Source organism: Cotesia typhae, unplaced genomic scaffold (assembly GCF_013202065.1).
Source record: "Cotesia typhae breed Kobodo isofemale line unplaced genomic scaffold, CoteBio_Ctyphae contig_5, whole genome shotgun sequence".
Taxonomy (NCBI): Eukaryota; Metazoa; Arthropoda; class Insecta; order Hymenoptera; family Braconidae; genus Cotesia; species Cotesia typhae.
The window spans coordinates 5463369-5481832 of NW_027423757.1; the positions used below are offsets into that span (position 1 = coordinate 5463369).

Below are 18464 nucleotides of genomic sequence, written 5' to 3' on the forward strand. Positions count from 1 at the left end.
TTAAAAATATAAAAAACCATTGCACTGAAGTCTTCGTTTAACACATATAATAATAATTTTAGCTCCTTGTAATCGTTAACTCGAAAAGTTTTAATTTTTTTCTGACAAATTCATTATAAAAGACATCTTTATTTAAAAATATCAATTTAAAGATCAAGTTTATGAGAAAAAATTGTCTTATCACGGAATTATTAGAGTAAAGTAAAAGATCAATATTCATTTGGCCTTTAAATATAACATGACGTTTGTTCAAACCCTTTACTGCGCTTGCGCTGTGAATCTCTTTCTGTTTTATCGACCCTCAAGTGTCGGCTGCATTCAAAAGATGTCAGGTCATCCAAGAATTTCATGATAGGATATTGTTCTGTATGAAATGTTTTAGTAACTAAGGAACAAATAATTATCTGAATTACAATATTGTGGATATAAAATTAATCAATATAATTGATTATTTAATTGTTAAAAAATTAAAGAAAATGATAAAAATTTTAATAAAATAAACAATAGCAATAAAAATTGCTGATAAAATATGTAAAAATACAAATTAAAAAAAAAAAGTAAATGTACAATCCAAAAATTCAGCCTCTTAAAATTAACCTCAACACACTCATCATGCACCGCAATAACATTGAATATTTTTTTCTCTTTTGATTCGATGTCCTCTTAAGAATCACTAAAGCTTCCGGGTCATAGCTCGAGGGCGTCTGTTCCAAGTGTGAGGTGACACACTTAAAATACTCATTTTATTTTTTGTCCCGCCATGAGCGATTTTAAAAAAAAGAGTTCAGTTAGCTTGAGATCCTCTCTCCACAATCTCTTCTCCGCCTATTATTTTCTATCAGCTCATCCTGTTTATTACTTTCTCGTCTCCTCTCATCTCCTTTCTATTTAGTTCTCATGTTTGTGCTACACTACGCGTAACTCAGTACTCTCGTGAAATTTGAATGCTTCATGACCCTGGCGAGCACAGAGCCAAGAATATTGTTCCCACTAGATGTTGAGGTCATGTACATTTGCTACAGTGAATTCTCTACTTCTCTTTAGTGTTTTTCATCTTCTTAAATAAAATGAAATTTTAACTTTAACAACCGGCATTTTTCATCCTGGAAAATTACGAAATTTAAATTTTAATTTTTACCACAATAAATCATCTTTCATAAATTCAACTTTAAATTTAAATTTAAAATATTTATTGGTACTGAAAAGATTTGTTTGTTAATAATTAATTATTAACGATACAATTCTTTAATAAACTAAAAAAAATACCAAATATTAATCCTTCTAACAGTGTAATATTATCAGATCAGTTAATATTTTAAAATATCTCAAGATCGCACCCACGCAATCGTGAAAATTCGTAAGCACTCGGTTATATTCGTCATGAATAATTTCAGTCTTCAGTCTAGTCCGTCTAGTTAAGTCTAAATATACTATCTAGTCTAACTACATTACATATTATACATATATGTTATTATTATTATTATTATTATACCAGTAAATATTTCTCTCTATTTGTAGATTCGTAGACCAAATACTACAGTAGTAAAATAGTATTTTCTTATAACATAAATACACATACAAGCTAATATATAGTAAATGTATGATGACGTCAGCGGTTACGGTACCCAGTGTCGCGACAATCGCGAGCTGCAAGAACTGCCGCCATTGAAATAAAATAAAATGTATAATACTAGTGCAAATATATTCAAATTCTTTATCGTTAAAGTAGAAATTGTAGCTAAAAAGTAATAAAATAAATAAATATTTAATAAAATGAAGGGCTGAGTAAGAATAAATGAAAAGTTTTACTTGAATAGAAAATTAAATAAGCCGGTCGTAGAATTTGCCGGCACTTTAGACTAAATTATAAAGTATATTTAAGTGCACCGTGAAGTTAGTTCAAAGTCTATGGTATTTTAGTAAAATGGTGGGGGCTACTTTTGGAGTGTAGTAGTGCTGAGAAGGCTTGTGTTAACGTGGTGACGTGTAGGTGTACGTACCACAGGGGCAGAGAACGACTTCTCTGTGCAACCTGTTTACGCGAGACGCCGTGAACCATGTCCAAGCCTATTCTCCGGGCGCCTGTTTCACGATAAATTTCCCTGGCTCCAGAATCAAAAAATTAATACTGTTGTTAAGTAACTATTTATGGTGTTAGATCGGTGTTTAGTTGATAAAAAAAAAGTTTGTTTGTTTATTTATTTGTTTTTATAGCGTGAGATAGTATGTACTTTTGTTGATAATATACGCCTCGGATATTAATTAATATTATTTATGTGGATATGGATGTATAATGTATTTTGTTTAAATATATATTTTACATGTGAAAGATTGTGGAGGGAAATTTAAGTCGTTGATCTTGGACTGCGACGACGCAACAGGCGTGGAATGCGGCTTAAATATATTACAGTTGACAGTGATTTTAAAGTTACACGCGTGCTCAGTGTCCAGTGTCGAAAAAGTTTTAATGTATTAAATTAACTTGGAGCAAATTTACATTTTTAATATTTTTTATTTCATTTCAAAACGGAGCTTTATTAAACCGGTTAAATTTCCGGTCTCTAAATGGTCTTTAAATAAATAACAAAACGGTAAAATTTTGAGTTTAATAATTTATTCATCAATTCGCAGTTTTGTTACGAAGATTTTACTTAAAATATAAGAGCTTTTCCCACGTGTAAAAAATTTTTTAATCAGTCATTTGAAGGAAATCATTTGGAGTATAGTACACCTGCGCGTCAGCGACAATTGATATTGTCCCGTCAAAAAATAATGTTAATAAAAAAAAAAAAAAAAAAGTAAAAATTGACTGCACTGACTGAGGATTACGCCCGGACCCTCGTAGTCACGGTACTCGATTCCAGCCCCCTCTTTTTTTTTTTTTGTACAACAAACTCGTCCTTCCGACTCTCGTTCTCATTCTCTGCTCTATCTCACATTTTATTACTATATCCCTCTCTCTCATTTACTCACTATACATGGGTATACATACATACAACACATTACTGAACACGTAACGTATGTATATTTCGTAACGTATATATATATATTTATATGTATAAAAGTAGCAACAACACAAACGACAACGCGGACATGTGACCGTGAGAGTAATACCCACCTGCGAACTGACGGATAGGGACATTAGGGCAGCAACGAGCAATACGATAGTACACTTGGTACTTTATTATCGTTCAACTACGCCAGTATTTCCTCTTTACAATAGAATAGAGTTTAAATAAATAAAAATTTAAGTCTAAAATCTAAACAGGCAAAATTAGTTTGAAATAAAAATTTACTCCAAAGTTTGTTTATTATTTACAATTTACTGATTAAAAAATTTTTTATACTTGAAAAAATTTTGATCGTAAAATTGTGTTAATTTATTTTTTTATTGTTGTTTTTTTTTTTTTGCGGTTGCAATAGTGTCACAAGGCAATAAAACGAGAGATTGATGGAGCAATAAAAAAAAGTGTAATATATTCATTGTAATAAATATATAAATTGTTGGTGAGACTGAAACTGTACCCTAGATTTAATTAGTGAGTTTGATTTGACACATAAGATGTGCATTGATATTTGAAAAAAGTACATTAATACGATAATAACGATCTGATATATTACTGAGTAAAGACTCAGCCTTGGATTAATTCACGTTTGAATTGGTAAACTCTGATCGCTAAGAGTAAAGGACATGGCTACGAGAAGGAAGAAGAAGTCGCAAGACGGGTTTCTGAAGAAAGTCTCGAGCCTGTTTAATCTCGATACGGTGAGTCATCGCCACTTAAAAATACTGTATTCCTCAATGTAAACCGTTGTACTCTCGACATTCGTCAATTTTTATTTCAGTCATCATACTACTGTACAGTTGTTGTTATGTTTTTCTGATATAATAAAAAATCATATGAAATAAATAGCATCTTTAATTATATTGATATTATTTGGGAGAATTTATAATCATTAAGCTTTTAAGTATGAGCTCGGTTTCGATACTGTTGAAAACATAAACCCAAAATGAGATCAGTTGTCACAAACATTTCATATGTAGAAGAATACATATTTGATTCCTTTTGATACCAGCACCGATTGACAAATTTAAAATTTGAGTAATCGGTTTAGTTTCGGTTTCATATCAACCGGGGCGCTCATTGGCTTTTAAAGAAATGAGTAATTGACAAATATACGGTTGAAATCAGCGGAATAATTAATTCATTAATTCACTTGACGATAGAATCGCTATAAGTCTATGAAACATAATATTATATGAATATTAAATTGTTATGTATTATCGAGCAGAGATTAATAGATTGCACATGAAGGATTTGTTTGTAGTAATAACATGTTATGATTCACATTTGAAGGCTGTGTTGATATAATGCATCACGTTACACATTTTAATATTAATGTTTCGTATTTTATTTTATATTAGATACTTCCAGTGTTAATGAAAAAAAAAAAAAAAAAAAAGTAACTTTTTAAAAAATTGTCTGCGAAAATAATTTATAACTCATGCAAAGAAATATTACGATACTTCCTTGTAATTTGAAAATCTATTTATTAAGTATGCTAATTTTTGTAAATATGTAATTTAAAAGTCACAAACACGAAAAAATGCTAACCCGGATTTTATAAAAGAAAAATCAAACTTTAGTAGAATAAATTTTCCAAAATTATCCATAAAATAAGAAAATTTTTAAAAAATTTTACAATCTCAATATACATTCGTAAAATGTTAGGAGATAACATAAAATATTCAATTTAAACTATCTTTTGTATTCTCACATATTTGAGTTCGTGAAAGTACATGAGGTCCATTTACCATTATTACCGATTTTAATTTACAAGTCTATAAAATTTGTTAATAAATTTAACACCGGACGTTGTATTAAAAAAGTATAATTATCGACACGGATATTTGCTTTCAATACATTTTGGTAAAATATTATTTTTTTTAACAGTGTAGATATAGAACGTACTGAATTTTTTTTTTTAAATCTAGCTTTTTATTTTAACGTGTTTTTGTCCTGTAATCTTACCAATATATTTTTAAATATATAATAAACTAATCTTTACATCATACATGAATACATTTTTTTCGCAGACTCGATGTATAATTTTTACACATATTTGTACACTAAAATGTTACTAAATATACAAAAAATGTTAAGAGTGTAGCATTGAAAATATTTAAATAATGAATGAGGATGTGGATGTGTGACAGTTCTTTTATGTGCATCGCAATAAAACATAATAGCGTTGTTCTTTTGTCGAGTCAAGTAAGAGACGTAATATTACATATTGTTATGTATTATATTATATGTACATACTGCGTTTCATTCTCGGTTATCAAAAAGGAGTCATAAGTAACAAGTAATAAAGTTTTTTGTGATATGACGTGACGAGGATATCACACATGCTCCGACCATTATTGCAGCTTGTTCATGTGGATTTAATGGACTCGAGTGTGTGCTTAATATAAATTGTGCGTGTATGCAATTCAATCAATTGTAAGCTATTTGATAGTACGAGCATGCATCATAAATATCTGAGTATATGATGTATTATATAGTAATAGGCATAGGCATAGATGGTTTCGTAACTCATTGGATAACTGGTTGCTGTATGGGTTATTCCGATGGCTACAGAGCTACTGGAAGTAGTAATAGTGCTGGTGATAATATACTTGTCTATATTATGTGTGCCACGCGATCAGTTTGTATGATTGTGCTAACCAGCCGGGACGACCTCGTAACCATTATCATTGATGCAAATACATTCACGGTTGGATGGTAAGAAAATCGCGAGCGAGGTCCTGATTCTTGTAGGTTATACAAGGAGCAAGTTCAAGGCTTTCATTATTTATTTATTTATTTATTTATTATAAACGTTGTTTCTGCAATACATGCTAAAATTGAAACATTGTTTTTTAAGCTTATGTCTACATTAAAAGAAAAATTAACGAACCAAGAAAACCATTTCGAAGAATTGTGTTGTCTTAAATCGAGCACACAGAAAAAATTAATTTGTTCAAAGAACAAATTTTTGAATTAATTAAAGTTTACTTAAACCAAAAAAAATTTCTTTAGACAAAAATTTCTATTTGATTCAAAATAATCAAACTCTTTAGAATAATGTTCTTAGCTCAAAAATTTAGGATCAATTGCTCTTACCAGTGATATAGTGTCACTTGCATTTTAAAGTGAAAGATATTTACAGTAAAAATATTATAAATTTATAAAAATTTGAATGTAGTAAACTCAACCTATGCGAATGTTTATTTTTGCTTTTTTGCTGTTTTTTCTTTTGCTTTGAAACATTGAATTTTTTTTACTTCGATTTCAGGACTTAAAATACATTAATGAATATAATACATACTTGATTATTAGTATAGAACAATTTTTTGGCCTAATAAAGATTTTAAATATTTGAATTCTTTGAAATGATTTTTGATCCCATATTAATTGTCATTATTTTTGTTTGAAAGAAAATAAATTATTTCAAGTAAACTGTCTACATAAAATACTGTTATGGTCAAAAAAAAAAAAAAAACGGAAATGAAATAAATTACAGAAGAGTAATTATCAGAACGTTAATAAGTACGCGGGGGATTAATATATCCGTCGATATTCCGTTTCTCTTCAATTTTGGGTTCACCGCAAGAGGAATGAATATATAGCACGTGGTAGTACAGTTGAATGGAGTGTATGTTTCACGGAAGACTGCCGACACATCCATTTCGCGGCAGACAGCTCGAGTATGGGATAGAATTGAGGGTATGGTATGCTGTGCGAAATGCTAAGGTACATCCTACATACTACAGACTACATACTGCATATTGAGTGCAGGGCAGAGTATCCAGTATGGAGTACTATAGTGAGAGTACGCTGTGTGTTTCCTCAGCGTGACTGAAGGGATTTCTCAAGGAGGAGCAATTGTGGTTTAGCCTTCCCAGACGTTATACCGCTTTTCCTACAATTCTGATTTGCACGCCGCTAACTAATTGTTCAGTCGATCAAATTAACTTCTCATTTAATTATCTGTTCGCTTTATGTTATCAATTATCCGATACTTTATTCAGCGCGTTGTTCTCCGTGTCAATGACTATCAGAAATTATTTATTGGTGTTATTGTAATTATATTATTGATTACTTTTGGTTATTAAGTTATTATGTAACTGTTCTTCATCCGATATACGTATTTAATTATTTTTATGCCTGAAAATTTTAATCAGTTCGCGAATTACAAGTTATTATTATTTATTCAATGTACAAATTTTGAGTACATGTATAATGTATACAAATGCAATAGTAACAATATTAATATTATGGTAAACTTGCGAGAGTTGAAAGAGTTACTAATTTCCCACGCGAGTTCACCGAGACTTATTGGACTTAATTAATTCTTGAAATAACTTTTGAATTACGGATTTTCAATCGCTTGCTATTGAAATTATTATTGTTTTAACGTTTTGGTACGCACTTTAGAATTTATTCAAATATTTAATTATTTGTTGAATTAGTTAATTTATTATTCTTTATAAAAAATAAATACAAATATTGTAACAAATAAAGAAAAAAAAATACACTTAGTATATTATATTAAATTTATTCTAAACAATATTTCTACGTATAGAAATGTAATAAGTAGATCGATAAGACAAAACGGCAAAACAGCTGGGTATTTTAGCCTGGCAATAAATTCCGAAAACGATTTGTGAGTACTCGGAAAATTATACGGAAGCTGTATAAAGTAAATCCATACAAATGAATTGACTGCTATCTGAACGTAGTCCGGCAGTTTATGTTAGTTTGGCGTTTCGTGTTCTCAACTAAATTGGACTTGATGAGAAATGGAACCAGTCTATTTTGAAATAGTGAGGAAAGCTTGACTGAAAAGACTGGTGTGGCCCAGCCGGTAATACCTATAAACTCCGTTGAGGATGAAGTCGAGAAATAGGAATGAGAATAGGAGAACTGAGAGCCACACCGGTCAGTAAGTGCTGAGTGACATTCAACAAATGAATTCTCATCTATTTGCAAACCCTTGTTTCAAATAACCATTTCCTAATCTTCTTTTTTTTTTTTTATCAGCTATAAAATCGAGTTACGACGTTGGTTAGTTTAAAAATTCTGAAATTGTTTTTTTATTAGAGTATTTTTTTTTAATTTATACATTCCTAAGTACGCTGTTAAATTCCTCAAGAGATCCAACAGTCTAGCGTATAGAACTAAAATCGTTAAACTGCACGCGACGTACCCTTGATGAAGGCGTAAAACTCTTGCATCCGGCTGGTTGCTACGACGAAATTACCGTCATTCCTCAAAAGCTCTTCTTATAGTGGAATATACGATATATGTCTGTATATCGTGCCCAGCTATAATTCTAGAAAAGAGTTCTTGGGATTCATTTTTTTATTTTCTCGTTTATAGTCAGACTCTTTCATCCATATGTATATTAAATTAAAAATATAAAGTTTAACCTTTCCACATCGCAGTTTTCTAAAGTCTGAATTAAATTGCGTCATACACGGAAAAAAGTAAACTGTAATAAATAATAGTCGATTTATATTAAATAATGATCAACTGCTAAAAATTACCATTTCAAACAGTAAAATCGTGATTTTGATAATTACTATGTAATATTTATCATTTAAATGCGACAATTTCAAACAGTAATGTTCGCTATGTGAATGTCTAAAATGTTAAAGTATAATAATTAAGAATTTTGACTTTGATATTTATCATTTCGTGTGTAATTAACTTTAAAAATTATTATTGTTGGGATAATAATTTTTTATCTATTTCAAAAAATATCTTATTCTAGTAAGAAAAAAAAATTATGGAGCCATGCTCAAATTTTTCAGTTACTATACAGTTAAAATTGGATATTCTTAAAAACGGATAAAGAATTTTCATCTAAACAATAATAATAATACTGCGCCTATATTATAATAACTTTAATTAAGACTTTCAATTACTTTCCACAATCAACGCGATAAAAATAATCAAATAATAAATAACGCTGACTAACACGTGTTCTTAATGAAATTGACGGTGTAAAGTTCTACATTAATTATTTTTATTCTGATGACTACTACAATATTATTTTTAGTTTTTATTACTATTCAATATCACGTAATATTTATCACGTTGAATTTGAGCAATAAGCTTTATCTATCAGCTCTACTAAAATTTTTTCTCCAAGTGTTTTTATATCTATTTAATCAGTGACTTAAGTGATAAAATGACTTAAAAACTCGAATTTCACAAAGTTAAAAGAGCACAAAAAATGAACAAATCAGCAGTAAGATCTTTGAGTGCACGAAAGTATTTTTTAATCCAGTCTATCAACTCAAAGGGTTTTCCTTTCTTAACTTTTCCAAGCTTCAAGTACTCGTAATTAAGAATTTATCCTTACAAACTTTGTGATAAAGAATTTACTTTTATCCACAAAGTGATTTTTTTTTCTACACCAAGTCTCACTTTATCCATATTACAATATTTTGAAAACATAATATAAAAATAAATTTTTCTATTCATTGACGTCAGTCCTTTCAGTCACCAAATTTGACGTCACCTTGTTCGTATAATACAACAATAAAGTTAAGTAATATAGCTTGAACTATTTATATTTTACGGCCTTTACATTACGAACAATCTGTCAATTGATATTTTTTAAAAACAGTATAATACGCGCTCTACGATAATAAATAAAAAATGATAAATAACAAAGCCTGATAAATTATAAAAGATAAACATTGACTTAAAAGTTAAAATTATTAATAAATACTATAAATAAAAATTTATTAGTGTGCATAGCTTTCTTTGATATACGGTTATTTTCCTCACCGCCCTTGTAATCGTCGCGTTTCACACGATACCCGTTATTCACTGTACTACACGGTATAATATGATGTACTTCTATTAGAAAAAACGTAAATAAATATAATATAATATCCTTTATATATTATACTCTTTACAGTTAAACTGACGCGAGATAAAGCACGAGTAAATTTATTAAAATCACGCAGAGTACAGGAGCGCAAACTTTGAAGTACACTTTGTTTGGATAAATTTTAAAATCTCATTAAAGTATCATTATTTCAACAGCGATAAATACCTGTGTATAATAATAATAATAAAATTTTATTTAGACAATTGTCGATTTATTTTATATTACTATTATGATCATTATCATTACCACACATTAGTTTATTTAAATCACGCATGTGATTTCATTGATGTGTTTAAAGAGTCATTACACTATGAAATCGATAACAGTGTTTACAATGTTTATAATTACACAGATAAATTTATATGTATATCGAATTTATCTTTATCATTAAATACTACAATGATAACACGTGATACCTTATCTATTTATAGGTATGAGTATCTATATATAAATATATATATATGATTTATACGCTCACAATAAATTACCAATAAATTTTCAATCGATATTTCACACGTGAATCCAACTTTTCGTTCTGTAGTAGTCTAATTCTTTAATTTAACAATTTATTCAATTGATAACTATATCCTTTACAACACTCGAATGAAGTTAATTAAGTTTTATAATAATTAGACAATCCCGTAGAATATAGTTATCTGTAAGCTGATACAATAATTAAAGTTTATTATAAGTCTACGTATCAAGGTGGTACTCCGCGATTACAATATTATGATACGTTAAGTATGGGAAAAGGACCAGTTGTCATAAACCACTGATGCGCGTATCTCAGAGGCTGAGGAAAATCTGCTTCGTGCCCCCTTGACTCTCGAGGGTGTTAGTTTTTCTAACCCAGCGGTGTTCTTGGGGTCTCGTGACGTCATGAGCCCCTTGGATGCCGGGGAAGGGATTTTATGGCCCAAAGAGTACGGTGGTTGACGGAAAAATTTGAGAGTGGAAAAGTACTCCCACATTCGGCCTCTCCTGACCACGCAAGCCGTCCTCGGCTTTGACTACCTGGATCTGAAAAATTCATCCAAACAAATCCTCATTAATGACCCGATCAGGGTAATAAAAGTTACAAGAAGGTAACTATCGCCGCTCAATCCACACTCCTCTAGTCAGAGTGATCATCTCTACCCAAGAGCGTGAATTGACCCGCAATAGCGACCAAGTGGCGCCTAGGGATAGGATAAGTTAGGATTCTCAACCATTCCAGGGCCTTACCCCGTGAAGCCTTCCGTGTTTACCAAACGGTTCGGTTCACGGATGCCTGTTCAGGATGAGACCTCAGTTAGGTATCCACATACTGAGTTGTCTGAGCCTAGCGCTAGAGTGTACGTCCCTGAAGACTATTGACTGAAGCCCAGCATGACACTCTAACTAGCGGCCAACTGGTCCAACCTAGGCCAGCGTCCTCCGAACCTGCCTTGACCAATGGCCAGGAACCAAGAGGGCAACTGACTCGGTAAAACAGTCCACGCCTAACTGGCCTGGGACTTTCATAGTATTTCCCGACAGTGACAAGCTGCCGGGCTCTCAAAAGTCCCAGACTTGGCGAAAATAGTCGTGCCTGACGCCTGGAACCTCCATAGTATCTCCCGACAGTGACAAGCTGCCGGGCTCTCAAAAGCTCCAGACTTGGCGGTAGGTGAGATCGAGCATCCACTGCCATGTCTAATTGACCCCAGTGGCTCGGAGTTCTCAGAAAAGACCAGCACGGTTACTGAATCCGGGCAACCCAACTCGTCGTTGGTCCCATGGGAGTCAGCTCACCGTCGAGCATTCTGGAGACCTATTATGGATCCTAAACGCCAGAGTACTCGCTGTTGTTCCGGTCACCCTTCTTGGTCGATCAAATTACCCAAAGGCACGTTTCTGAGACCTGCAAACTACCAACATTGATTAAAAATCATAATCTCACCATAATTTATTCCAGTGCGTTGAAGGATATCCATCTTTTCATCCTGTCAACCGCTACGACAGTCTTTTGTCCCCTGGATTTCTGCATCTCCCGCAAATCTTGGACCTCATATCGGTCATTGGGCAGCACTGCAGTGACCTTGAATGGACCCTTAGACTTAGCGACTAATTTGTTGCTTTGTCCAGTCGCGACTGGATTGGTAGCAACCACAACGATGTCGCCGACAGTGTACTGTGGTGGTTTGGACCGCTTGGCGTCAAACCTGGCTTTCTGCTTTCCTTGTTCAACTCCCGTAGCTGCTTTTGCCTGTTCCCTCATCTCTCTGAGGTCTAGGGCATCCAACGAGCTCTGAATTGAACCTAAAAGAACAGAATCTGCCATACTGCGGGGCCTGTAACCAAGTAAAAGTTGAGCTGGAGTTTTCTGTGTAGTCCGATTGGTAGCACTATTGATACCGCTCTGGATGGTCTTCACAAATCTATCCCATTGGTCTTCAGCTGCCCCAGCACTGGAAGTAGCTAATGAATTCAGCAACGTGCGATTCATGCGTTCGCACTGTCCATTCGCCCTTGGTGTTGCCACTGCATTGAGGACGTGCTTGATGTTGTATTCTTTACAGAAGCCATCAAACAGCTGTGACGTAAAACTCGTGCCTCTGTCACTGATGATCCTCGAGGGGACTCCAAAAAGTGAAAACAGTTGGGTCAGTGCTCGAATGACCCACTTAGCTTTAACGTCCTTCACTGGTTCCAGAATACAAAATTTAGTAAACCCGTCAACTATAGTTAGTATCTGGGTATTGCCTCGTTTACTTTTAACAAACGGACCCACATGGTCGATGTGTATTGTGTGGAAAGGAAGGGCGACCTTCTCTATGGGGTGTAACATGCCAGGCTTGCGGCCAGAGGTAGACTTATAATACAGACATTGTAAGCATGCAGTAACGTATTTTGAAACAAATCTCTTCATGCCTTTAAACCAATAATGTTCGCGCAGTTTCCCAAGAGTCTTATCAATTCCGAGGTGTCCCTGATCATCATGACACATTTTCACGACATGGAACCGAGAAGCTCGTGGTACTAACCATCTATTACCGTTCTCGGTTCTCCGGAAAACTACTCCATTCCTAAGGTCATAGATTTCAAAATAATGTTTGGTACTCGCTTGACTATCTCCCGATTCCAGGATCTTCATGATTGTCTCAATGTCGGGGTCTTGTATTTGAGCAACTTTGATCCACTCACTGGGAGTGACATCGATAGCTAAACATTCGATGGGATACCGACTTAAATAATCAACATGCGCTCCTTGAGCGCCAGGTCGATACACAATGTCGAAATTGTAGTCTTGTAGATATACCCACCATCTGGCAACACGTGGTTGTATGTCCTTCTTTACAGCTGTGGCCCGCACAGCACTACAGTCAGTGACTACAGTGAAGTTTATCCCTATCAGGTATACGCGAAAGGTTTTGAGAGCTGCAACGACCCCAAGAGAGTTTCCAAGTCGTACGAATGATATTTTTGTTCTATTGGTGTTGTTTTACGACTATAATAGGAAACAACTTTCTTTTCATTCCCATGCTTCTGCATGAGTATGGCTCCAAGACCCATTGAACTAGCGTCTGTGTGGACCTCGGTTTCGAGGGTCGGGTCATAAATAGCGAGAACGGGTCTTGTTGTTAATATTTCCTTTACTTCGTTTATGACTTCAGTATGTTTTTCAGTCCAAACCCATGGACTGTTTTTCTTCAATAAGTCTGTTAGTGGCGAGACTTTTGAGCGAAGTGTTTAATAAATTTCCGGAAGTATCCCGCAAGGCCAAGGAATGAACGTACTCCTTTTACGTCTTTGGGGATTTCTGCGTTTTTAACGGCTTCGATTTTATGAGCGCCTGGACGAACTCCATCCCTGGATACTTCCCGGCCCAAATAGTCGATCTTTGTTTGAAAGAACTTACACTTATCTAAATTGAGCGTAAAGTTGTAATTTTAAGTGCTTTCAAAACAAGCCTTAGGTTTTGAAAGCCTCTGCTATGCTTGAGCCTATAACCAGAATGTCGTCGACATACACAAGAGCTATTGTAAATCTCAGTTCTCCAAGAGCAGTGTTTATGGCTCTTTGGAAAACAGCGGGTGCATTCTTTAATCCAAACGGCATACGTAGAAATTCGTAATGACCATCTGGAGTTACAAATGCAGTCACTTTAACAGAGTCTTTATCCATAGGAATCTGGTAAAATCCGGATTTCAAGTCGAGTGTTACATAATATGCGACTCCGCTTAATCGATCGATCTGGTCATCTATATGAGGAATAGGATGAGGATCAACAATGGTAACCGTATTAACTCCTCGAAAATCGATACACATGCGGATATCTCCTCCGGACTTATGGCGAACCACTATTGGGCTTGCATAAGGCGAATGACTTTCCCGAATAATTTCCCCGTCCAATAGTTCCTTGACTAGGTCTTTAACTTTGTTACGCTCGTCGTAAGATAACCGTCGTAGTGCTGAATGAACAGGTGCGTCAGTTGTCAGCCGGATCTTCATAGTTGTCCCATTGGCTTTGCCGATTTCTCTCATGTTGAGCGCGATACAGTCCCGGAATTCGTTTAAAAGATTTACGAGTTTGTTTTGCGTATCTTCATCCACTCCCGGGCAGCAAACATCAGTTATTCCTATCTTTCGCTTGCCGGAGTCAACCATGTGTACTTCAATGGTGTCTCTGATGATCTGTATACCGGCGGCGTCTACGATAGCTTTGACTCGGGGTTTTCTGAGGATGTCGCGGCCAATAAGGATGTCCCTTGATAGCTGATCGTCAGGGACCACGTACGCTTTTAGTTTGAAGGTAATGTCGTTGATCTTGAGCTTCAGTTTTGCTCTCGCGATTGGGGTTACCACGGACTGATTAAACGCGGACAGTGTTTCTTGAGTTGGTCTTAGCTTTAGTCCTAAAGAGCGAGCCTCGCGGTCTCGTATGACTGAACAATCGCTACCCAAATCAACCATACACTCCTTTCCTTGTTCATTCACGACGCATGTTACTATCGGTTTGTTAACTTCGACTGAGCATACATCTAGTCATGCAGATTTCTTCTTCCTGGCTTCATCCCGTCGCTTGGTGAAGCAGTCTTTCTCCGAGTGGTTTGGCTTTTTACAATAGCCACACAGGTCCTCATCCGATGATTGCTTGTTGGATTTCGGATTTCTTGGCTTGGTATTATCTCCCTCTGGGCAGTTGTAGCGTTGGTGACCAGATTTGCCGCACCCGTAACAAACGTTTCTTGATTTCTCTTCCCGAGTTTTGACTTTACTGGAGTCCCGCGCGTGTGACTTTTTCGCGTCTTTACTCCTATCTTTTAATTTATGCGTAGTTTCATAATTTGCGAGACGCTCATTCAGTTCCGCAATAGTTTGGAATTTATGAGTCATCAAAGTAGTGCGGATCGAATCATCTTGAATCCCCCCAACTACGCACGAAACTAATTTGTTCTCCGGTATCTCGAGCTTCAATTTCTTTAATTTACCTATTTTAAGGAAAGAGTACGCGACAAGATCATGACCCGCGGCGCATTCGAAATTCGCGGCTTCTTTAAATAATTTGCTGTAGTTCGACTCGCCCGGAAACTGCTCGGCAATTAATGAAGAGAATGTCCCCCACGTTAACTGCGAATCATGCAATTCTGTATACCAAAGTTTTGCATTACCTTTAAGCCTGCATGTCGCCATGTAAAGAGTTGTCCGCTCGTCCCATCCATAAAGCCTAGCGTGCGCGCTGACCTTAGCAATCCACTCCGCAGCAGATAGGTTGGTTTCCTTAGGATCAAACTCCGGGATCGCCTTCTCATTGGTGAAACAGCCACCACTGGGTCTTGGTGAACGTGCTGTTTGTGCGAAACCCGAAAGGACCTCTGTGAGTTTCTCAATCATCAGGAGCTCACTGCTTCTGCTGCTGCTGGCCTCACTGTCAGTCTGTCGGTTATTTGGTACAGGTGGATCTAATCGAGAATTGGAAGAACCTCTCCCCTGAGGTGGTGGTTCACAGTGACGGTGTGGTGATCGGGATCTATGACGATCTTTCCGGTAACGGTCACTTTCATGATCACGGTCCCGCCTTGACCTTCGGTCACGACTCATGATTTTTCCTCTATTGAAAATCACTATTCACCACCCTATTTACTGCACTATTCACTTATATGAGCACGATAGTGTATCCCACTTCTGACTCTGTAGTAGTCTAATTCTTTAATTTAACAATTTATTCAATTGATAACTATATCCTTTACAACACTCGAATGAAGTTAATTAAGTTTTATAATAATTAGACAATCCCGTAGAATATAGTTATCTGTAAGCTGATACAATAATTAAAGTTTATTATAAGTCTACGTATCAAGGTGGTACTCCGCGATTACAATATTATGATACGTTAAGTATGGGAAAAGGACCAGTTGTCATAAACCACTGATGCGCGTATCTCAGAGGCTGAGGAAAATCTGCTTCGTGCCCCCTTGACTCTCGAGGGTGTTAGTTTTTCTAACCCAGCGGTGTTCTTGGGGTCTCGTGACGTCATGAGCCCCTTGGATGCCGGGGAAGGGATTTTATGGCCCAAAGAGTACGGTGGTTGACGGAAAAATTTGAGAGTGGAAAAGTACTCCCACAGTTCTATTTATTAAATACCTGTGAACTAAAACCGTATTTCGCTATTTTTATTTCTGTATATTGATACTGCTATTCTAATACGTCGCATCCCACAAAATTTGACATGCTGACTTTTTTTGAAAAATAGAATTACTACAATATTATTCGTCATATTCCAAATTTAAAGGTCAAATAGTTTAATAACTATTTTTAAATTAATATTCTATTATAAAAAAGCGTCCGATTGATTTCATTAAGAACTTCCTACCCGTATTTTGCAGTGTGTATAATATTCAATAGAATTTATGTATAAGCGTGAGAATAAACTGAGCGAAATAATAAAATCGATATTCCATAAATGTGTAAATTTAACAAAATTCAAATACTTATTTTTTTATCTTTTTATTTTTATATTTTTTTTATACCGAAGAAAGTGCTACCATTAAGCTTTTGCTAGCACACCTGTCGTACACCACTACTATCGTCTTTACGGAACACTTTCAAGACTTATCTCAACATTTTCCAAATACTAAAGAAACATCACAAATGTCTTACGTATATATATCTACAGTCTTTTTATACACGACATATTGCAATAGAATAACTTGTACAGTTTTCTTATTCGATTTATCTTTCCACCTCTTTTTATCTCTTCATAAATAATTCTCGGGAAATTTTTTTATGCTAATTTTTTTTTTCCTTTAAATTCGTCATTACTCATCCTCATAAGTAGAGATAAAAAAACGTTGGTGGTGTTTTCTTTCGCCTGGAAATCTATAAATTGATTTTATCATTCCTTAAATACCTCTTAAAAAAAATACATATAAATGGTTTTGATAGATGACCATAGCGCTTCAATACGAAAATCCTACATAGAAATGGCGTTTTTTTCTGTTAAAAAATTGAATTTGTGATTAAAAAAATTGAAAATAAATCAGGATTTAAATTCTTTTCATTTGTAACTGTTACTTTAATTTTGTAAAGTAATACCTTACAAAAAATCGTAAAAATAAAAAAAAAATAGTTAAGGAAAGTAAGCAAGAATTTCCAACTTTCTTGTTTCACCACAATTATTTTTTAAAACAAAAGCAAGAAAATAAAACCAAAAAACGAGTATTCGAGCTGGTACGTTTGGGTATGGAATTAATTGAATTTTATATTTCGCTGTCGGTGCAAATTAAGTTAACACTCCCCCGACGGTCCGCTGAATTAATTATCATTCTACTGGCCAGTTGACGTCGTGTCGTAGTTACCGTCTACGTCTAGATTGAGCACCAGCGAAGAAAAGATAGAATAAGGGAAGACCACCGGGAACTTTTGGGAATGGCTAAAAAAAGCTAAATTAAAGAAAAGAAGGGTAAAAGAAGAAAAAACACTTTTTAGCTCTAATTCTCAGTGGTGCTCGAAAAAAATTCATCCACCAGTAAAATAACTTTAAATTGATTTAATATACTTCTCCTAAATAAACTTTTTCCAATCGGTTATTTTAAGAAGAAGAAGAAGAAGAAGAAGAAAAAGTATAATCAATTGTAACATTTTATTTGAATTATTTGTTTTTAACTTAATTTTATTCTGCTGCTTAGCAAGCTCGAGCTTTCAGTTGCGCCAGTTAATTATTATAACTCAAAGTATCTTTATTTATCATATCATATACATATTGATCATCGTGAAACTTTGTTAAGACAACAATATTTCAGTCAGCTGTATACAAATAACTATTATGTGTTTTTATAAGTCTGCATAAATAGGTGGCATCTGTAGATAGTACACATAATATCTTCTCTAGAATTGAGCTGTAGAGTAGCTTATAAAGTTTGCCTTCTGAATTAAACTTATTATGGATAGGAAGAAATTCTGCCAATAGAGAAATATATATTAATAGAGACGAGAATAGAATAGAAGTAACTCGTTGAAGTGTCGAGTGTCAATCACTACGATAAAGTTAT

The 18464-nt window shown here is 34.4% G+C and overlaps 2 protein-coding genes across 15 annotated transcripts in view; one reads left to right on the forward strand and one right to left on the reverse strand.

The window, feature by feature from the left end:
• Positions 1–18464, forward strand: part of LOC141531521 (disks large 1 tumor suppressor protein-like) — a 309925-nt gene that overhangs the window by 234360 nt on the left and 57101 nt on the right. The window lies entirely within an intron of this gene.
• LOC141531527 (uncharacterized) lies at positions 10509–16533 on the reverse strand. Its single transcript, XM_074249415.1, has 2 exons — positions 15585–16533; positions 10509–10971 (listed from the first exon to the last, which is right to left on the reverse strand). Exons 1-2 carry the CDS (start codon positions 16012–16014, stop codon positions 10829–10831), a joined length of 573 nt encoding a protein of 190 aa, XP_074105516.1. The 5' UTR covers positions 16015–16533; the 3' UTR covers positions 10509–10828.